Source organism: Gadus macrocephalus, chromosome 18 (genome assembly GCF_031168955.1).
Source record: "Gadus macrocephalus chromosome 18, ASM3116895v1".
Classification (NCBI taxonomy): Eukaryota; Metazoa; Chordata; class Actinopteri; order Gadiformes; family Gadidae; genus Gadus; species Gadus macrocephalus.
This window is the reverse complement of record NC_082399.1, coordinates 14,261,741-14,284,720: the sequence shown is the minus strand read 5'-3', so window position 1 is coordinate 14,284,720 and position 22,980 is coordinate 14,261,741. Positions and strand designations below refer to the sequence as shown.

Below are 22,980 nucleotides of genomic sequence, written 5' to 3'. Positions count from 1 at the left end.
CTCCTAAGCTGAGAGTTTACCCCCTCAACAGTGATAGTTATTGTGGGCAAAGAAAAGGGCCAGCCCCATCTTCCTCCAAGGACATTATGGAATGTGTTGGTAAGTGAATATCTGAGTTGAGAGTAGAGTCAAATCAGAAGATGGGGGTGGTCCCCATGGGAACCTTTTCTTCCTAGGTCATGAAGGAAACTTAACAAAATCAGTTTAATTGTTACTTGTCAACTATAACCTCAGAGCAGAACCTAGCCGCCATCTTGATGTAGTACAGGAAAGGTGTCGGTTATCAGTTCTGGAGACCCGGATTGAAGTCAGGCAACGCTATCTCCATTTATTAGTGTCATGTAGAAATGTAACAATGTCAAATTGAGATACACAGTTAAGGCCACAGAACCATACAGGTACAAAATTACGTGTATTTTATTCATGAATCACAGAAATGTCTAAATAAAATCCTTATCACCATGTAGAAATATATACATCTCAGAATATATTTAAAATCTAAGACAATATAGACACACTAAAATAAAAATTCATAAAGGATGGATATAAAAATATTAAAAAACAGATTCAATATTAATTTGTAAGGCTTGTTGGTAGTTTAACAAGCTTAGGAAGTAATTACCTTAAAACCAAATGTATATCAATACAAGATGGGGCAATTTACTTTGTAATTATTTGTCATTTTTCTAGTAAAAGCAATGTCATACAAGATCTTCAAAAATGGTGAGAAACTTTAACTACAATTCTAACAGTGAATTATGTGAAAGGAACGGATGAGTTGGATATAAAGTCACAACAATGCTACCATGAATAAGGTACTTTTGAGCAGCTACTGTAGAATAAATATACATCCGTCAAAAATAGTGTCAGTCAATAAAAGCTATTTATCAACAATACAGCTAAAAAGAGCTGAATTAAGAGCTGTATAATGATTATATTTAGTTTTTCACTTAGCCAACTAAGTGAAAAAACGAATACAACCAAAATATTCAGAAACACATTGTAAGTTACTTGCATAGTGCACAGGTAGACGTATTTTAAGCCACAATTGAACTTCAAGTTTTAAAAACATAACTCTTTGAAGAAGGTGCTTTAAATTGAGCATTAAAGGGGTTTTCAGTTCGATTTTGGAATTTTATTCCAAAGTTCCAAAAGCACAATCCAAGGAAGTTGTACTTTTTGACCAGGAATTCAATGGCGGATTCCTGATGACTTGGAATGTGTGTGAAAAGCAGATCTACAAACTTTTGTGAGTTCAAGTTTGATTCCTGAATGACATTCAAAAGAAAAATAGAAAAACTATCACAGTGAGTTATCATTTCAACAAAAACTCACTCCAAGAGCCAAATCAACACATAATTACATTTGACAGAAGTTCAAGTTGGAGCTACAGACCTTCAGACTATTAGGAACCACTTGGGTAACCATTGTCAACTCTATAGAGATGTGAAGTGGGGATAAGCATTTGATAGCACGTTATTTATTTACCATTACCTTATAAATTAAATATTACATTTCTCAAAAAGTTTAAGCTCCATTAACATTACAATCTAAATTCACCCATAAATAATCAAGGAGTCTCTGACGATTATATGGTATGCAATGAATTATTCATCTTGGAAAATCAGGATTTTTCCCTCAATAGCACAAATAATATAAGGATGGCATAGATTTGAGCCAATCAAAAACAACAACGGCAATACCCTGTGTGACCAGAGATGGTACTGTCGCGCTGGTTGTTATTTTTGTGTTTGGTTACTCTTTAAAATTAGATCTTTAGCTTAGTAGTAAACTTTCTTTATCAATAAAAAAATATGCTGAAATATTAAAGCATTAAAACACTGGATCACAGAAATATAAATCTTTTTTTTGAAGATCACAGAAAATACATTTCGATACGATAAATGTTGAACTATTATACAGCCCTTATATTAAAGCTACATACAAATAGGACTCAAATGTTTTGTGAATAAGGTCAAATAAATACTATGAGCAAAATGTCATTGCTTTTAGGTAATATTAAAGAAAATATAAGGGTTGTCTGTTCAATGTGTTTATCGGTGATGTCACGACTCCACATAAAAATTATCACATTGTACTATAGATCAAATCCTTGATGAAGCTGAGCTTGTTGTTCCAGTGTGAATGTATGTGTGTATATATATATATATATATATATATATACATATATATATAAGTATACACCGATGTTGCAAAAATGTTTTCCTTCTACTGTTGTACTTCGACCACTGCACCACTTTAGTGTTATTTTCAAGTAACTAAACCATAACTAAACTGATTATGGTGCTGCATTCATTTTGACATAAAACCTTCTAAATGCTTATCAATTTAGATGAATTCTAATGAATAATTTGAGTTTCCAAATTCTGTCTTAGATTCTACGAATATTATTAGTGCTTGTTAGCACAACTATGAAGTTTACTGTAAATACTGGAAGGATATACCTTTTGAAAATGAAAACACAAAAAATCGTTCAGATCAAATCAAATCAAATTTTCTTTCATTTAAGATAGACACTTATTTAAAGCTGCTGTATGTTTGATTAGAGAATTTGGGTTTAAATTTGTAGCGCTACATAAAAAAGGACAGAATTATATGGTTTTAACAGAGCAAAGCACACAAAGAGTGCGAATGTAGCGTTAGTTTCGTGTAGTATTCAAGTACATTTTCAACTCGGAAGTTCTAAAACATAAATCAACAAAATAAATAAGGTTTCAAGGCTTATGCATGCAACTGCTTTATATATAGAAAAAATGGTTAAAGGGGTGATATCATGTGATTAGCCATTACAAGCCGTTGATGGATAGATAGCCCAGCCCACTGGGTAGGCAGGTGCACTGACCTATCCAGCACACATCAGGTGGACACGCCCACTAATGATGTCACTAGGGCCCAGGGAACGGCCGATTTTAAAATAGCTTGTAATGCCTAATCACACTCAGAGCTGGTGGCCCTTTAATTATTAGGTTAGCTAACTATTAATACTACTAAAACTTTGGTTTCACTTATCTTGGCTCCCTGACAGAGGACATATGCTCTAATCGTTATCTGGCACGAGGTGACTTTTTATTACAGTTGGACGTACTTTAAGAGTTCAATGGGAGGGGCTGGTTTCCATGAAAAATGGCATTCAGTTGTATTTCACAATGTTAGAACAGTAAGTTAGCGAGCAACTAACTGGCACATTAAACTAACGCTTTCAACATTGACCTGCTCTTAACCTCTCTTTACTTAGGTGATAGCACCCATTTTGGTCATCACGGTTTTAAGCAACAAAAACGTACTACGGTTCCCCAAACCGAGATAACATTTTATGAATACAATTGCAAAAAAGAATACACCTTAAACCATCGGTTAATCATCTACCAGGTAAGAAGATAATAAATATAAATACTTTATATTTGCAGTCTTTCACTAGATTCTTTTTAAATTGAAGACAAAAAGAGATTCTCAACGATTTGGACCAGGGATAGTACAGTTCAGCGATCAAGGCACTTTCAAAATAAGAACAGCGTAAAAGTAAACTATCGATATCGTTCATAAATGTAAAGACACTACCTGAATACTTTGTTTTAAAAGGGTCTTCTGTGCTATTGCTCCGGCCTCACTCCAACGTCACGTAGGGCGCGCTCCTTCCGAGATCCGCTCCCCGCCCGGGTACCGGTCGACGTGGCCGCGCTCCTCCCCTCGTCCCTTTAGCCGCGGGCCGCCGCCGCCGCGTCACTTGTGAGTGTTCCTGTACCACTTCCTGAGCACCACGCCCACCGTGCTGAGCACCACGCACAGCGCTCCGCCCAGGCTCCACCAGGAGGGCGCCCGGCCGAAGAAGACGAACTGGAAGACGAAGGCCAGCAGCACGTCCAGCGTGCGCATGAGGGCCACGGGGCCCGCCTTCTCGATCTGCAGGGCCTTGGTGAGGAAGGCCTGGCCGGCGATGCCCAGCACGGCGATCAGCATGAGGATCCAGCGGTCGCGGCCGCACGGCGGCAGCGCCCACTGGCCCAGCACGGCGAGCACGATGAGGCACTCGGCCAGGCCGATGACGGCGTAGTACCACACCGAGAGGTAGTAGTGGACGCTCTTGCCCATCTTGCGCAGCACCACCATGGTGCACGCCGCCCCCATGGCCCCTGAGGACGGACCACTGGTCAACTGGGTATACAAACAACGCCCGACAAACAGCGTCTATGTCCGTCGGCGGTGGTGGTTTTCGCTTTCAGGTTACTTTTTTTTGGTTGGGATAATCCGCAACTCGGGGCAACGTTGTAAATCGGGGTTTCAAAGCTCGAATCGGTCCGTAACGCCTTACCGTTCACTTTCGGGACCTGGTGGTTGGGCCTGGGCAATAATGCAATATTGTCCTTTATTTTCTTTGAATGCTATGATATCATCTGGAAAACGTATCAACTAAATTTATCAGGTTTAGATTATGTCGAGGAGATATGCCATTTACGTGCGGCATTTGAACATTGAGATTAAAAAAAAAAAATTGTACTTCTAGGAAGGATGCGGGAGTTATGATAATAATAAGACGCATGATAATAATGAGTGATGTTGTTCATGAAATGAGCCACACACACACATCGTATTATGATGAATCGTATTACATCTATCTCTGCCCAGACGGAGCCCCACACATCCACACACGCCTCCCTGCTGGCGTCACTTCGTCTAGACATCTGAGGCCCTTTGACGTCTCGAAAAGGTCACAGCTTGAGTTTGGTGCAGAGTAGAACACTGTACACTGGTGTACACTGGCAAAAACGTTTTGCACCCGTCTTGTCCAAATGACCAAATGATGTCTTATTTTAGTGTCGGTGACAATATGGTATATTACTGTATTGGACATCGTAAAAGCCATATTGCCAAGTTTAAAACCCACATAAAATGACTTTGGATTCACAGTCCCTTTAAGAATGATCCCAATATGAAGTGTGAAACTATAAAGTTAAACTTGCTTCAACTATACCGGCCAATCTCCAGACACTTCAATGTAATGACCCGGGGTTAGACTGTCGAGAACTGCCGTACGCACATTGTGATATCCATTGATATTGTGTAAAATTCCTCATGATTATCAATACACTGATCCACAGCGCCAGGGGGTTTTCCAACCCCCACCTCACCAGCGAAGGCCGCGACGGTGCCCTTGATGTGGTTGGCGTAGTTCCCCTCGATGCCTGGGGGGCGCTCCCCGAAGAGGAAGGGCGGCCGGGCGATGAGGATGACCCCGGTCAGGGTGAAGACGGTGAAGAAGCAGTCCCACAGGGTGCACTTCTCCTTCAGGAAGATCCACGCCAGCAGGGCCGTGAACACTGGGTTACTGAGGACGGGTGGTGGGTGGTGGGTGGTGGGGAGGGGGGGGGGGCGAAGGGGGGAAGGGGTAAGGGGTAAGGGTCGTGGTGCGAGTAGGCGTGAAGGTGGAGGTTGGAGTCGGGCGAGGGAGAGAAGAGAGAAGAGAGAAGAAGAGAGTAAAGTTAAAAGGTGGCAATGTTGCGCATGTTCATGAGGGGGCGATGAAAACCAGCTTGTCTTCCTCATTCCTGACTAAAGGTCTTCCTTGTTACCGGTCTGCGTGGTAGGACACAGACAATGGATTCTTTCTCAAACCAGGAGATTACACCAGGACAATTCTCCAGGAAGGAGTACCAACGGAAAAAAACAAGGGAGGGACTGAACAGACCCAGCCAGGCATGTGACGAGGACAGATCAACATGTGGACCAATCACTCAGTATTAAAAAGGTTGTGGTTGTGTTTTGCGGTTATGTGGATGTTTACGGTTCTAAAAGGTTACGCTTTAGGTTAGGGATGGTTACATGTAGGTAATAGGTTAGAGAGGGTTGAGTGAAGTAAAGGTTTAGAGTTGGTTAAGCGCCCTACGGGAGTGCCATTGAGACATTCTCATGAAACCAGACGGCTGCTGCTGATGTGTCGCACCGTGTGTTCCTCTGATTAGTTTAGGTCTCTCCCATTGCGTCCAGAGGTTCCAGCCTTGTACACACTTGCGACTTGGTCTTGTGCTGTCAGGCTAATCCATCAGCTGATTGTGAGGGAAACGCTCTTTGAGGATATCTGTTATGGTTGATTGAGAACCGGCCAGACATTTGTGCACACACATCGTTGACAACTCTATGGTGGAGGGATGTAGGAAGGGAGACAGCACCCTCGAGGTGGTTCAGGGTTAGGGTCAGGGTCAGGGTCAGGTGGTTCAGGGTCAGGGTCAGGGTCAGGGTCAGGGTCAGGGTCAGGGTCAGGGTCAGGTGGTTCAGGGTCAGGGTCAGGGTCAGGTGGTTCAGGGTCAGGGTCAGGGTCAGGTGGTTCAGGTTCAGGGTCAGGGTCAGGGTCAGGGTCAGGATCAGGTGGTTCAGGTTCAGGGTCAGGGTCAGGGTCAGGATCAGGTGGTTCAGGTTCAGGGTCAGGGTCAGGGTCAGGATCAGGTGGTTCAGGTTCAGGGTCAGGGTCAGGGTCAGGATCAGGTGGTTCAGGTTCAGGGTAAGGCGGTTCAGGGTCAGGGTTAGATGCTCTCACCTGAACATGATGACGGTGGCGTCGGCGAGGGGCATCTGCTGCACGGCGTAGAAGAGCAGGATCATGGCGTTGGAGCCCAGGAAGCCCCGGAGGACCAGGAAGATGCGCTTGTCCCGGGGACCCAAGAACCCGGTTCTGGCGGACAGATGGGAGATGGATGGATACAAAGGGGGACGGATGGACGGACAGATGGCTTAATACATCGATGGAAGGACCTTTGGATGGACGGAATGATGGACAGATTGATGAATGGATGAATGGAAGGATGGGTGGACGAAGAGATGATTGAATGGATTAGGGAATAAAGGATAGATGGATGATAGTCTGATCTGAGAATGAATGGATGGAAGGTGTGTACGGTTAAGGTAAGGTACGTTTATTTATATATGCCCATTTCTTACACAAGTGCAACTCAATGTGCTTAACAAAAGATACGATGATAACAATTATAAAAACACAAAATAGTAAATACAATCAGAAAAGGCAAGTGTGTGGGACGATGGATAAACGCAGAGAGATGGATGGAAAGACAGACGACTACATCAACCTTGCCCAATGCTGAGGATAGGACTGCATGGTTGGAGAGATGATTGTATGGAGGGAGGGTATGTTGGATTGATGGATGATATGAGGATGAATAGATGGATGCTTTACAATATAGGTAGAAATATCAAGTGTGCATCAGTCAATATCTTCAAACAGAGTACTGATAAATTAATTACCTATTTCATATTTTGAAGTACCGGTACTTATACATGCACACTTTTCTTTATTATTCCTGCTACGCGAGTCCCTTTTAGGATTACCCTTGCCTTTTTGCAAAAACTTTGTACAGAATGTACAGAATGATTAGACAGATTGTACAGAATGACCATGTGTTATACCACACATTTGATAATGGAATCCCTTCACTTTGAGAATCAACTTCAGCAGGTCATCCTTGCACATTCCAAGGCGCTATCTTGCGCTTTCCCCCTCATTCAAATCAGAATGGCAGCTGCTGGCTTCGCTACTCTGCTTTACTCATTCCTGGTTAAGAAGTACCACCAGGGTGAGCTTGAACTTGGTGTTGAACTTATTGTGAATTCTAATTCACACGCTTGAACCACACCTTTTCAGCCCATTCCAGGTACAATACCCTGGTGGGGTGCCATGCTGCATGGTAAGTGACCGTGAACAGTGCTCACTTGTGGTAAATGAGGAGGGGCAAGACGAAGAGCATCTGGAAGAAGCATCGGAAGGCGCTGATCTCGATGGAGTGGACGTCCTTGATGGTCTTCACCAGCAGCGCGATGATGGAGAAGAACATGGTGGACAGGAGGCCGTAGAACAAGCCCAGGCCCGGGCATCTCTTCTTCTTCCCCTCCGCCTCCTCCTCCACCACCGCCGCCACCACCCCTGGAAGAATGACGAGAGCACAGAGGGAGGGGGGCAAGAGGAAGAATTTGAAAGGCACGGTAACTTCAGACGAATGTGGTCATGGGACAAAAGAAGAGCGAGGGAGGGATGGAGTGAGGGAGGGATGGAGGGAGGGAGGGGGAGAGAGCGAGGGTGCAGATTTATCACAATGACCACCTGGGCGTGTGAAGGTATAAAAGAGTGAGACAGAGTATACAGAAAATACCAGGATTTAATCATTTGGCCAGGGCCCCCTGGTGTGTGTGTGTGTGTGTGTGTGTGTGTGTGTGTGTGTGTGTGTGTGTGTGTGTGTGTGTGTGTGTATGTGTGTGTGTGTGTGTGTGTGTGTGTGTGTGTGTGTGTGTGTGTTGTGTGTCTTGAAAATCATTCATTGTTTATGTACACATCTCAGGTTATACCTCTCCATAGAGCTCTTATTATCATGGAAACCGAGGCAGTGACTGTGTGTTTAACTCAATGTGAGTGTATCAACATGACTCCGGGAGAGAAGGGTAGGCTAGACACTAGGGTGGTGTATGCTCATTAAATCTACCTCAGTCTAATCCACTGTATTACATTCAAACGTAAACCTGCCACAGCCTAACTAAATACATGCCTCAAAATCTATTTTTAGTTACAGTAAATAAAGCAAATCAACACTTTCAACTTATTGACTTAAACTGATTTTGTCATCTCCCAAATACTTTGACTGTCTATAAGATAGGAGAAACTACAGATGCGTATCTTAGAGTAGTACTGTACTATAGTCTACCCTTGTTGTCAAAAGATCACATCAAAACCTCACCAAATGTTCTTTCATCAGCAGGGATGTGACCTTCTTTTCAAAGGTTACAGCACTAAAAGTAAACAGACCTTGCTGTACTGCTAGACAGAAAATACTTCTTGCCTTTTGTTGATAGTGTAAAATGATTCTAAATTATTATACTTTTAGCATATTATAACCTTATATGATGTAACATGTTAATAGCAACTTACTTCTTCTGCAATGTAGAGATATCTTTTTCAACAATACAATTAGAGAAGTCGAAATACTAATCATAAACTAAGATATGAGCCTAATAAGATATAGTAATATAATCGATGATGAATATTACTATTGTTGATGAACACATGATATATATTTTTTTGGGCTAAAATTGAATTGAAGTGAATATTCCCAAGTCTAATTTGAAGTTTTGCCCGGGGCTAAGGCCCTGTCCCAGCAGTCTAATGGGAAAACTGCACAGTCATCCTTTCTCCTGAGGGATGTTGTAAACGTAGAAGCAGCCTCACACTAGCCCATCCTTGACCAGTTATGGCCCTATAATAACGTCGTCAGCCGTCGTTCATAGTTTACTACAACCACCCTGGATCCCTGCCCTGATCTACAGCTTTCATTCTGAGGGTTATTATTATAAATCGATTTTAATAACCTACGTCAGTTGCGCAACGTACGGCAGCGCCTGACGTAATGTTGGTTCTCTGACCGCGCGTCGATCTCCGATCTCCTTCCACCGCAAAGTTACACAGTGGATACAAACTAATTCAAAAGTATATCCCGATTATTTCGCGGTTGTTTTATTATTATTAATATTCTTTATTAAAAGACAAGCCAGCATACCGTTCCCAAAGCTGGCTCCTGGATGCTTCTGGTCCTCGCCGTGCCGGTTCGTAAAACACATCACAGGTGGGCACAGTCTTCTCTTCTTCTTCCTTCCTCTCGTCTTCGCCTCCTCCTCATCATCAGCATAATCAAAGCTTGCCTCTCCATCGTCATCATGAGGTCGAATATGGCTGTTCGTTTGCAAACTAATCCTCTCAGCTGCACATTCAACATCCTCATCTTCGTCTTCGCAGTCGTGGCCAGCCTTCTGGAAGACCACCGTGACGTCCGCCTCGGCCCGGCGGGGGACGACGCGTAGCGCCCGGTCCTCTCCTATCATCTGATCGCCTCGCTCAGTGCGGTCGTCCATGGTGAGGAGTAGCGGCTGGACGGCAGCATGCCTTGGGGAGACTGACTCAGGCTTCCGTGGGAAGTACTCGTCTCTGGTTAATGTGTAACCTTGGTGGCTTGTGCTAATGAGTAGCATGCGTTGTTTGCTTTGTACCTACAGGGGGCAGAACGAAAACACAACCCGACTCCTGCGGGACAACCAAAACTTTCCCTCCTCCCCCTCCCTCCCCAGTACCCTCCCTCGTGTTTACCCTATGAGTTCTCAGGTTCCCAGCCAATGGTTCCCACACAGCCCAGTGGCGTGACACCCCACTACATAGGATAGGATAACACTCACAAATAGGGTATTAGGATATCCTTGTTTGTCCTGCTTGTTATCTCTTTTCATCATAAACTATTAGATTAAATTATGATTCCCAGATGGGACATTCGGGTGAACCTGCAGAAAGCATGGCTACAGGACAGAAGTGGAATTGAAAAGAAAAATACTAAAACACATTTTTATAACAATATAACATAGAAAATATTTATATCATTACAATTTCAGTAACATAAATGTATATGAATGAATGTAGTCAATATCAAAAGTAGAAGTTGCTATTATTGACAACAATAATAATGTCTACTGTATGATAGGCAGCCTACATTATTATTAACAACCAGGCCTATGTTGTTGTACCAAAAGCGCATGACAAATAAGTATAAATCCAGCCATACATTGTACACGGAAATGTTCTGCAACAAGATATCCAAACAGATTTACATTTGTTTATTTCAGAATTTTTATAAACATGATACGACACATCAAGTAGGACTATTAACAAAGAGCTACCAAAAGCTATTATATTTTCTAGTACATTTTTGCTAAATCTTGTTAACACAAAGAGGCCTATGAGTGAGCTAGCATACTAGTTTGTTGCATGTTATTCAAGTTGTTCTCTACCTAAATGACACGTATGAAAGTCAAACCACTTGAAATATAGTCCCATCTATCGTCATACAAAAGCAGTATCATATAAATTACTTTACAAGCATTATAAAAACGTAAACAATTAATTTGGCAGATGGACTTGGGTGACCATGTTATTAACAAAAGGAGTGTGTTGATGTGTGCGTGTGTGTGTTTCCTCAAGGTTGAATGAGTTTGACGTGTGAAAAGATACAACAAACAGCGGTTATTTTACAGATAGGCTTACGAGTGTAAAGACAACAATTGCTTTGTCTGCGGGGGAGAAAGGGGGGTGAAAGAGAGAGATAGAGGGCTACAGAGGGCGGCTTCTAGCACACGGGCCTCCCTCTGGAGCTTTCAGTGTTATTTAGGGTTTCTGTAGCATGAATTCTTCTAGTTGTGCTGAAGTGCACTGGTGGAAAGTCCTACACCAAGTACAATCCAGAGATATTCATAAGGTGCTTAAGGAATTCAATTTCATAAGGATTTAGGGAAATACTTTTTTAATCCACAACATGTCAAAGAAAATATTTGTACAAGGGATTGGCCTATATTCAGTTAAAATAAAAACGGGATTGGCCTGTATTCAGTTAAAATAAAAACCCTTATACATACTATTATAGGTGAACCAAAATAGGATCCTTGACCGACAGGGCTTACTTTGCATAAAAAAATAGAATGTGACTTCATACCAAAACATGGGGGTTACAATATTAGTATTTTTTACTTTTGATACGCAAGCATTAATTGTGTCAAAGGTTTTTAGGATAGGGTATTTATATGTCCACTACATTAGGATAGGAATACTTGTCCGCCACTGCTAAATCATTTCCATGACAGTTAGCCAATATTTCTTTAGGTTGGAAGTCTGTTCAGAAACAGGTCAAGATGTTTGCCCAGAACCTATTGACAGAATAAGCTCCATGTTGAGTATATATTTGTGTAGGATTTAAATAATTGATTATGGTACTTGATCAAAGGTGCCATCTACAGTACAGCCTCCAGTCAGGATGAAAATCCAAATTTACTAATAAAATACAAGTTATTTTATTTACTTTTAGTTTTCTTGGTTGTTATTTAGAAAAACTTCCTGTAAATATTTTTTTCTGAGATTGTTTTAATGATTGTTTGTTCTAAATTCAAGCTCCTTGTCTGGTCTTAGACAACGAGCAAACACATTAATAAATACATATAAATGCCACTACTTAATGCAAATTTACTGCAAGATTATTTGAGATTTGTTTCAAAATCGAATGCCGAATGTTGTGTATTTCTCCTTAAACTGTGATTTAACATTTGGAGACTAGGTTGGACATATGTGTGAAAATATGTCACACAGGATATTTGATCCTGTCCCGGTCCAAATAATAACTAAATAATCATTATCACACAAAATCAGAAATATTTATGGTCAAATATGTTGACTAAATAGGCCTCATCACAGAGGTTTAATAGTAGGGCGAACACAGGTGTATCTCATGATGTTATTGTGAGCACTATATACTGTTTCGGCAAGCCTATACAGAGTAATAATTGACTTAATGAGATACACCAGTTGTTAGCCCTACGAATACAACGTCTGCCTATAATAGCTATACTGCCCTACAAATGCAAACTGCAGTATCTGCATCAACAGCGACACAGAAGTTTTGTGTTGTAGGTAGATGAGAAGAAAGACAATAACTAAACAACGATTCAATCAGCATTTTGATCACAAAAAATGAAATCCCAAATAATTTTGACCCATGACCCCAAAAATACAAAGACTGTACAACGGCATTGTGCAGTAACTGGTGTCTCGATACAGATGCCTTGAAAATAAGTATTATTCTATTTGGTTTTAATCACTTAATTTAGAGGTCTGAATGTTAAAAAATGTAGATTATGAGATTAAAAGAGACACAGAAGTATTTTGTTGGAAAATCCACTTCAATTCAGTAAAACAAAGATCACGTATTAACCTCTTCTACATCATCTTATTACATTGTATGAGAATTTTCCCATAATGTGCAGATACTACGGTTTGCCTTTAGAGATTAATGTGACTATATCACTATATGTATGTGCATTATAAGACAACTCGGCTACCTACCTGCCATGGTTACTAAAAAGCTCTATATTGATATGGTTTCAATGTTTCTATAGGGAGCTAACACGGGCTGCAAAAAGTGCTTTAAATCTCTCCTTTCCTGCAAGATAGTCGGTTCGCAATTTTTATTAAAAAATAAGCTGTCACCAAATCAGAAAGCAGTTATACAGACCAAAGAGAAATTGCACCATATTTGCTTAGAAAATGTGAATTGCTGAAACGCTCACCGTGAAAGGGAGATTCAAACGATCCATTCGACATTTCATTCAATCTAAGAACAAAACATCTTATACACACACTTACCCCAGCGGTAAACATATCAACTCATAGCGATCAGTCGCTGAGATCGATCATGAGGTGCTGGTAAATCTGGGTCTTCCCCTTGAAGCTGGATGACAGCAGGAAGTGGCGGTTGTCAACGGCGACGGTGGCGAAGGCGCGAGGGGCCTGGATGTTCAGCTCCTGCGAGTGGACGAACTGGCCCCTCACGGAGTCCCACTGGTAGACCTGCGTCAGTGAGTAATCACTGCCCAAGATGGCGTACTGCCAGTTGCCGACGGCAACGGGCTGGAAGACCATTGAGCCTCGGGACGGGAAGGTCTGGACCTCTTTGAACATGGCGCCGTCCCAACGCATCACCTTGGAGTCGCCAATGAATCTTGTCAGGCAGATAAAGACCTCACCTTCCAGGAGATAAAAAACACTGGTTAATGCATTGGATACGGACCCCAGAGAATTTGTCTTTAGGAAACACACGGCCTGGGGCCGGAGAGACGGCGGGGCCATGCTGGGAGTCAGCGGTTTTTCTGCCAGGGTGTTTGAGGGGGGGAAGATATAATGGAAGTTTAACTCTTTCAAAAAATTAAAGGAACTACAATTATTATTCTGGATTTTTGTGGGCGGGAACTCTGGATTATTCTCTGGCAGTGGGTTAGGATGGCTATGGGTTTAGAAGGGGTTAAAAGTTATTCTCAACATAGAGTTCTGCATAATATCATGTGGAACTCCGTCTTCATTTCTGTTCCATTTATTTCCACCTCAACTCTTTTTGGAACAGAATATGGCCCCACATAGTAAGAAGCTGTGAACAGAATGTGTCCGTATTCGATTAATAATATAGGATATGTAGGGTATTACGTGTTGATATAATATATATTTGGCCCTTTTATCAGAAGTGGCTTACTATACCGGAGTATACATCCCAAAAGCAGGTGGTGCGTAACACGTCGTTTTTATTTGCCGATGCAACCAAAGTCTGACCTTTGATGCGGAAGTGTTTGACGGAGAAGACGTCCTCCATCTCGGGGATGTCCGTGCGGCGGTCGAAGCGCTTGTGGCCGCGGTTCCACTGGTACACCACGGGCCGCTGGGAGCTGCTGGACAGGATGAGGTGGGCCTTGTTGGAGATCTCCACGTACTCCACGTCCGTGTCGCGGTACCACGGGTGCAGTGACTGGTGCGAGTAGAAGCCGTTGCCGTTCCACTTGTAGACTGTGGTGGAACCGGCCTGCCAGGAGGTCAAAGAGCTTGGTTTTATTTTGTTTGAATCCGTTAGTTTTTCAGCCGTTTCATGCTAGCATTATTTATTTTACCTAATTTTGAACGTGGGACACTTTTCTCATTGTATTGAAATATGATGACACAATCGGTCGTTAGCCAGCATGGTTCCAGCAACCATGGTGTTAGCCAGAAAGATCTTAATAAGTAATGGACGCGCTCATCAGTTGTCAAACTGTCCAACATCTTCACTGTGCTTCCCACAAATGTCCCTTGTAGGGCGGGGGTAGAGTGGGGGTCTTTCAAATAAGTGGACACCACGAGGTGATGGCCAGCGTTGACCCTTTCAGTTGAAAGAATGGTGCCCTGTTTCTTTTAACAAAAATACATCAAAGACAACAGAAATATGAAACTTCTCCACCACCTTGGAGCTGTCGGCGATGACGAAGAAGAACTCGCCGTCCACCCTGAAGGCCTCCACGTCGTTGGGCTTGCGGATCTTCAGGATGTCGATGTCCTGGATCTTGATGAAGCGGTTGGCTGACGTGTCGCGCTTGTAGATGTGAGAGCCGCCGAAAAGCTGCGCCACGACGACAAAGAGAGCGCCGTCGATCACCATGGGCTTGCACACCACGATGGAGGTACCTGGGAGAGAGAGGGGGGCGTAAAGAGAGAGGTAGGGAGAGAGAGACAGGGAGGGGTGGTGAGAGAGGTAGGGAGAGAGAGACAGGGAGGGGTGGTGAGAGAGGTAGGGAGAGACGGACAGGAAGGGAGAGATTATTATATATTAGTTAAGCTGCTGAGATAGCGTCTGGATTCGACCATGCAGGGCGACAGCCAACTCGTCAGGGGCAGTCAGGGTGAGGCGTCTTGCTCAGGGACACCTCGGCACTCGGCCAGGAGGAGCCGGGGATCGAACTACCAACCTTTTGGTTGCTAGCCAACCCGCTTCACCTCCACATGCCGCCCGACTTGTGCTACATTGTAGTGCTTTCTAAGAGACCTTCGATGGTGTCGTAGATCCTGAAGTTCATCTCCACGTGGTCCCACTCCAGGAAGCTGCACGTCCCGGCGAAAGGCTGAGCGAACACCACAAACTGCTCCCCGCCGAAGGAGAACGCCTCCACCGAGATCGACTCGAACTTCAGCGCCTGGTAGGCGGCAAACTCTGGAGGACGTCGGGATAACATTGAGATGGTGAGATAAGATAACAATGATAGCATCAAGATAACAACAACATTTTACTGACAATCAATACAGGCTGAATAACAAATGCATCAATGCTTGGATAATGTCTTAATGAACAAATGGATGGAGGGACAGATAGGTAATAAGAAAGATAGATGGATAGACAGATAGGACAGTGGATATACAGATAGGACAGTGGATATACAGATAGGACAGTGGATATACAGATAGGACAGTGGATATACAGATAGGACAGTGGATATACAGATAGGACAGTGGATAGACAGATAGGACAGTGGATAGACAGATAGGACAGTGGATATACAGATAGGACAGTGGATATACAGATAGGACAGTGGATAGACAGATAGGACAGTGGATAGACAGATAGACGGATAGACAGATAGATGGATAGACAGATGGGTGGATAGATGGATAGATGGATAGACAGAGGGATAGATAGATGGATTAATAGACAGATAGAGGGATAGACAGATAGATGGATAGACAGATAGATGGGATGGAAAGAGGGATGGATAATTGACTGAATGCATGCATGCATGGATGATAAATTAATGGATGGGTAGGGGAAGGGATGTAGGTATATAGTTACTCATGTGTTATGTTAACGTTAAAATCGTTATGAACACGGTATGTACTGTATATGAATATTCTATTTTATTATTCCAGCATATGCCAGCGTTTCCCTATTTGTCTTTTATAAATGTAGGATGCGTAGTTTTCCAAATCGTCAAGGTGTGACAGGGGCGTTAGATTAAAGATGGATGGATGGGTGGACGCGGAAAGGGAGGGCCGACCTGCTTTGATGCAGTCGAAGGAGGCGGCCGCGAGGTCGTTGATCTTCTGGTCTTGGTGGCTGGAGGGTCCGCTGCACGAGATCTGGTCCATGGTGGCGTTGGTGTGCAACATCCACTCCACCAGCCACTTCAGCTTACAGTCGCACACCAGGTTGTTGCCACGGAGATCCCTGGAATTGTCAATGAAGCAATCAAGCATCCTAATGTCAAGCACTGTGATTTGCGATAGCTAGTAAGTTCAAATCAGCTTCTTCATTTCTTTCTATCAGCTAGTTCTTGTATGTTATCCTAAATATTTGGTATTGGTATTTTTCCTGATAAGAAGCTTTCCCTATTTACGTTAAAATCACATAACATGCAATGAAGTCAAACATTGACTATTATTTATGTAAGCCTCAGAAAAAATGGCAGAAGGCCCAGCAGGGTCGCCAGGGGACAGACATCATTTTTAATAGCGTGTTGGGAAGCAGACCTGGTCGTCGTTTTCTTCTGTTTACAAATGGCGGTTTGAGTAGCGGTCGGGAGCAGTTTAAGGGTGAGAAAATACCATAACTGCGCATCACTAATACACACACCATCAATGGTCAATCTAGGTATCCCTACATGTTATCAGTGCACTAGACATGATCAACTATTTAATCCCATAGGGGAAACTCATGGCATGTGAAAGTGAGAAAAAAAGAGAAAAGAAGGGAAGATTTTAACTATAATAAAGTTTGCATAGAATAAATACATTTAAAACTTTGCATTTTTAAGTGGGTGTCCACTCAACCAACTATAATTTCAGTGCGACACCTAATAATCACACATCTTCTGTCTCTACGGAGACAGAAGATATAATAATAATAATAATAATACATTTCATTTAGAGGCGCCTTTCAAGACACCCAAGGTCACCTTACAGAGCATATAGTCATCATACATTTTTTAAAAAACAAGACATTGTGGAAAAAAAATAAAATAAAATAAATAAATAAACATAAGCAATAAGAAATAAATAAAACAAAAACAAGACAAAACAAAACAAAAAAACAAAACAATCAAAACAGTGATCAGTTAGACGTTGTGTGCGAGTTTGAACATTTTCGAATATGTCCCACTACCACTGTTCTACTACTCTGTGTATGACATATTCTCTATAAATCTTCTGTAATTTGGTTGTGTTCAATTGTTATCTACATGTGTTATTAAAACACAAAAATCCTGTGATTTCTCCTTTTGCCCCTGGATTTCCCATCAGGGATTAATAAAATATTATCGTATCTTATTTTAAGAACAGGTTCCCATTTTAAATGCTAGATCGTACTCACACTTTAGACAAGGCGTCCATTCCTTTAAACACATCCTTGGGCAGCGTCTCCAGGTTGTTGTAGGCCAAACTCCTAAAACACACACATCATCCCACGTCATAATGAGGACAATATTTGAGATTAAAATAGTCATATACTGTCTATAAAAGGATTAAGGAAATACTATGGAATTCATTACATTAGCGGCCTCTCGTGGCCACAGGTGGCATTAAAGAGTGAGAATGTAACAAGGACACCAAAAAAACAAATTACGAAGCAAGTAGCCTAGCCTGTCAGGTCAGGTTATAAATGAGAATTGTTTTGTAGGTGATAAAAACACAAACACAAAATGAAATCGGTTTCCTTTACTCAATATGTGACATTCCATCATTGGATTTTCCATTGGTCTGCACTATTCCCTGCAACAGTGTTGAATAGATTGCTTTTGTTTTAAAAACGTTTTACCCTACATACATTTTCACAAAAGCAAAGAATGCAGTGAGAAAAGTTACATAGTAGAGCTTTAAACGAAGACGGTAAGGCGACTGAAGGAAGATGCTATGAAAGAGAATGGACAGCTCTTTTTAATGGAGAGCCAAAGATCAGGTTCAAACCAAGTGCATAGAAAGAGAAGTTCCCTCTAATCTTCAAGAAAGAGAGTGTTGAAAACTTTCTTTGTGATGTCTTCTGTGAAATGTACATCCTTTAAGTCCATATTGGCATACCCTTCAACCTTATAGGCCTAAACTTCATTATTTATTAGTGTTGTATTTCTCAGCACGATGTTCTATGGTAACATTGATCTTAAATAAACTTGAGGAAATGTAGCCCATGAATTCAACCAGGGTTAGGGGTTATCTGTTGAGCATCACAACACCAGGGTGTCTCAGACAACACCAGACAAGGTCATGACCTTTTGAAATGGATTGGACTGACTCATTTGGACACGATCCAGCAAACACTGGCGTCACGGTAACCCTGGAGATCTGAATTATTAATCTGGGAGTCGGTGCTGAGGAGATGGAGCGAAGGGAAGAGACAGAGAGATAAATAGACAAAGACAGAGACAGAGTGAAACAAGTGCAGGAGGGCTCACAGAAGGACGCTGGATCCCATAAAAAAAACATTCCCCAGTTCGCCCGATAAACGACAAGCCATCCATTTAATTCTAGAGAGCTGGAGCTCGGCCCAGGACGAGACGGAGATGGAGAAAGAGAGAGAGAGAGAGAGAGAGAGAGAGAGAGAGAGAGAGAGAGAGAGAGAGAGAGAGAGAGAGAGAGAGAGAGAGAGAGAGAGAGAGAGAGAGAGAGAGAGAGAGAGAGAGAGAGAGAGAGAGAGAGAGAGAGAGAGAGAGAGAGAGGGAGAGGGAGGGAGACAAACACACAGGGAGAGAGAGAGAGGGAGATTCAGACAGAAAGAGAGAGGACAGGAGGGACACACTGAAGGACACTGATGAGATTCGATTTTTTTCAAAAAGGTAGCCCTCTAAACGTCCTCCTGCTAGCCATCTTGTCTTTAATCATCTTGGGGCTGGGCCCAGGTCTGGGGGAAATGAGGCTGGGAGGGGCACCCCTGGCAGGGGACATGTCCTTATAGCAGTACAGGGTCTTAGTATGCCTGCAGTCAAGTGTCAAGGGTTTGGAGGTGTGGGGGACTCCAGACAGACAGGACTTGTCAAAATGTATCTAAGCTATTCTCCTCTAATCCAAATGCGTCACCATCTCTTTGGCTGAAAGATTTAATGTTTCTGAAGGGCCCCCTGCTAGGGGGAGGGGGGGGGAGCTATTAATAATTCTGCATGTAATTTTCTTTTCATGTAAAAATGTTGATCATCTTCACTCACAGTTAAACCTTGAATAAGATGCAGTCCTTAAACACATAATTTGACAGTCTGTAAGACGTAGCTTTGAAATTGTTAACGTCTTTCCTTTTGTGCCAGATCAAAGGTTTCCAAGTGCACTATATTTAGTATGGAGCTAAATAATATGAATAAGATGTCCAATTATCTTATGTACGAGTTCGAAAATGTTGTGCTTGATTTGGAAAACTGTTGTGCAACACTAGGCAGTCCAACCACTTTTCAAACGCCACACATAATCTAGGTGGGTGAGAGAGGAGTTTAAGGTTACAGCCGTGTTATCCAATATAGTCCTAACCTTTGGGTCAGCCACCTTCTAAACTCACTGCAGTGTTTACAGGTAGTGCTTACCCAGTTGAGACCTGCCGTAGCTGCGCAAACCACAACCAACATCTGATATACGTAAATAAGCTGGAAAAAGTTACAAATCAGTGGAAATAAAATGTATGAATGTTTACATCTTGTGGATGTCGTTACTGTTTTTTTTTTTTTTATAATTATATATATTATATTCAGATTTATTGTTTTCTATGAATAATGTTGTTTGTTTGTGGTTGCTTTTGAAATTGTACAGCCATAATAACCTCCAGTGGAGGCAGGCCGCAGGCAGTGTGAACAGAGCCTGGCCCACAGAGTAATAAAATATAGAGGGAGCCAAAGACGTCAGCCTGGCTGCCGATGCACCCGGGGCCTTCTGAAGCCAAGGGGACGTGTGTTATGCACACACACACACACACACACACACACACACACACACACACACACACAAGATGCAATAATTTGATCTAAACTCTTCAACACATTCAGACCAAACAGAGTGGGCGGAGCTCACCAAAAAAACACAACAACCCCTATTTGATTTATTACTCCTTGACCTGACTAGTGCACTGAACCCCACCACTAGAAGCTAGTTGCTAGCATGCCTGGCTGTGACCAGTAGGAGCCAGCCACAGCCCTCACCTTGGCTAGCATGGCTGGCAGATGTCCTGCATGCCTCTGCATTTCTGATGAGGACAACATGGACCGGACACAAAAGCCAGAAGGACACTGATACTCAGGAAAGACATTGACAGAGTCCTGAGTCCGTTTGGTGTCTGGTTTTAAAACAGGGGTTACGCCAGAGCACTTTCACAAGACAATGCATCGTCGGCTTCAGCTGCCCGGGTGAAGAGTTCTGTATGCGTGATGATGTTCAAGAGATAGGACTCATAGGATGGAATAAGGAAGGAGGAAAGGAGGGTGAGAAGGAAGGAAGGAAAGAAGGAAGGATGGAAGGTAGAAAGGTAGAAATAAAGGTTGAAGGAAGGATTATTGATAAGGAGGAAAGGAAGGACAGAAGGAATCAAAATGAGGTTCGATAGTAGGGAGGAAGGAAGGACAGAAGGAAGAAAGGAATCAAAAGTAGGAGGACATGAAGGAATTTAACATGAGCAAACATAAGTAAGGAAGTAGCTTAGTCAGAAGTGGTGGTAAATAATGTAAGGATGTAAGCTTAGCAACAGACAGACCCAAGGTAGCAGCAGAATACATTGAAATCATTCCCGATAATAACTACATCCTCATGAAACTAGCACCGATCATTATAAAGACGATAATGACTTACAGATGGATCAGGGTTTTCAGACCTCGGAAAGCGTTGGGGGAGATGGCCTCAATCTTGTTGTTTTCAATAAACCTGAAAAGTAAATATAACTTATCAGGCTTTAATAAGTTTTCTCTGAGTTCTTCGACTCAAGATTATCAATGTTGGAAAGATTGTGAGAAGATAAATATAGGCAGAACAGAGTTCTGTGTTTGTGTGTGTGTGTTCGTTCACGCAAACTCACAAGTACTCGAGATGTGGTAGACCCTGAAAAGCGTCCTCGTCGATGAAATCAAAAGAGTTTGCGGTAAACAAGCTGGAAAGAAAGAAAATATAAATCATTCAAATGTTGTTCTTCTTTCTTCTCTACTGATGCATATTGTGAAACAGTTCAGACTGTAGTAGCTTTGACACATCAACAGAGTTTGAGAAACTGTTATCTAACTTTAACTTCGACTACAAACTTTGCATTACTATTTGAATGTGAATCAGAATAAAAGGTTAAACAGAATAGAATAGAGACTAAAAACATTAAAATGTATATGGAGAATGCAACTTTCTGAGCAGATTTTCAGCATTTTTTGTTTCCAGGATGTGTTGGATAATGTCATTTTAATGACATTCCCCCACTAAGCATTAGCCCATTCTAAGGACAAAATCCTTCTGCTGAGGGTGACATGAAATTAAATTGCACTGGAAGGTGCAATGCACTGTAGGTGCACTGGAGCACTATCCCTAATAAGAATTGTCTTTGTGGAACCAACGGTAAAAGTCTGTCTGGATGGCAGCCATTAAAGAGACAGGTTTGTCAGTGTGACTGTTCTCGTTCATTTACATTTATATCATGGAGTATAAAACGATTTTGAAGCTGGCACAAAATCTGAAAACACCAGACAGCTGCCAAAGAGACACAGATAGAGAGAGAAAGATAGATATGAGACTGAGAGAGAGGTACAGATAGACAGACAATGAGAGAAGGAAGAAGTAGAGAGATAGAAAAAACATGGGAGTGATGCAGAGATGGAAAGAGAGAAAAGGGAAAAAGGAGAGAGCATGACAGGGAAAGGAAAGAGTGAAAGCAGCCCAGAGACAGACAGACAGAAAGGAGCACAAACAAGCAAGTATTACAGAAACAGAAACAACGAGACAGAGAGACAGACAGAGACAATTAGACACTGAGAGAGACAGAGACAGAGAGACCCTCAGTGAGAGAGACAGACACACAGACAGGGAGACACAGACAGAGAGACAGAGACAGGTAGAGAGAGACACAAACACAGAGAGAAACAGGCAGAGAGACAGAGGCAGAGAGACTGAGAGAGACAAAGACAGAGAGACACAGACAGAGAAACACAGACAGAGAGAGAGAGAGAAACGGCCAGAGCCAGATAGAGAGACAGAGACACAGAGAGACACAGAAAAAGAGAGACAGAGAGAGACAGAAAAAGAGAGAGACAGAGAGGGAGACTGAGACAGATAGAGAAAGAGAGAGTGAGACAGAGAGAGAATTGGTCTTTCAGAGCTTGGTTTCAGTCTTAACCCAACTCCTGTGGTCCAAATTGTTCTTCACACTCCTTGGTTAAAATAAAACCATGCTTTAGCTCTGCTTTGTTCAGAATACTTCTTTCTTCCACATATGTTCAAACGCATTAAAGGGATGTCACAGACAGGGACCGCAAGCCAACCGAGGAGCTGGCGTTGTGTGTTTGTGTGTCACACACACACACACACACACACACACACACACACACACACACACACACACACACACACACACACACACACACACACACACACACACACACACA

The 22,980-nt window shown here is 42.4% G+C and overlaps 2 protein-coding genes and 1 long non-coding RNA gene across 3 annotated transcripts; 1 reads left to right on the top strand and 2 right to left on the bottom strand.

Annotated features, from left to right (window-relative positions):
• Positions 1–302: 302 nt before the first annotated feature.
• slc35g1 (solute carrier family 35 member G1) lies at positions 303–10,141 on the bottom strand. The gene is made up of 5 exons (XM_060036692.1): positions 9,570–10,141; positions 7,738–7,948; positions 6,551–6,685; positions 5,148–5,344; positions 303–4,151 (listed from the first exon to the last, which is right to left on the bottom strand). The coding sequence occupies exons 1-5, from the start codon at positions 10,036–10,038 to the stop codon at positions 3,742–3,744; spliced, it is 1,422 nt and encodes a 473-aa protein (XP_059892675.1). The 5' UTR covers positions 10,039–10,141; the 3' UTR covers positions 303–3,741.
• LOC132446418 (uncharacterized) lies at positions 9,213–12,657 on the top strand. The gene is made up of 3 exons (XR_009522832.1): positions 9,213–9,635; positions 9,806–9,922; positions 10,063–12,657. It is a non-coding gene; the product is annotated as an uncharacterized LOC132446418 (long non-coding RNA).
• Positions 12,658–13,071: 414 nt separating this feature from the next.
• Positions 13,072–21,529, bottom strand: lgi1b (leucine-rich, glioma inactivated 1b). The gene is made up of 8 exons (XM_060036693.1): positions 21,417–21,529; positions 21,194–21,265; positions 17,754–17,825; positions 16,444–16,613; positions 15,441–15,605; positions 14,862–15,082; positions 14,201–14,447; positions 13,072–13,623 (listed from the first exon to the last, which is right to left on the bottom strand). The coding sequence occupies exons 1-8, from the start codon at positions 21,512–21,514 to the stop codon at positions 13,274–13,276; spliced, it is 1,395 nt and encodes a 464-aa protein (XP_059892676.1). The 5' UTR covers positions 21,515–21,529; the 3' UTR covers positions 13,072–13,273.
• Positions 21,530–22,980: the final 1,451 nt, after the last annotated feature.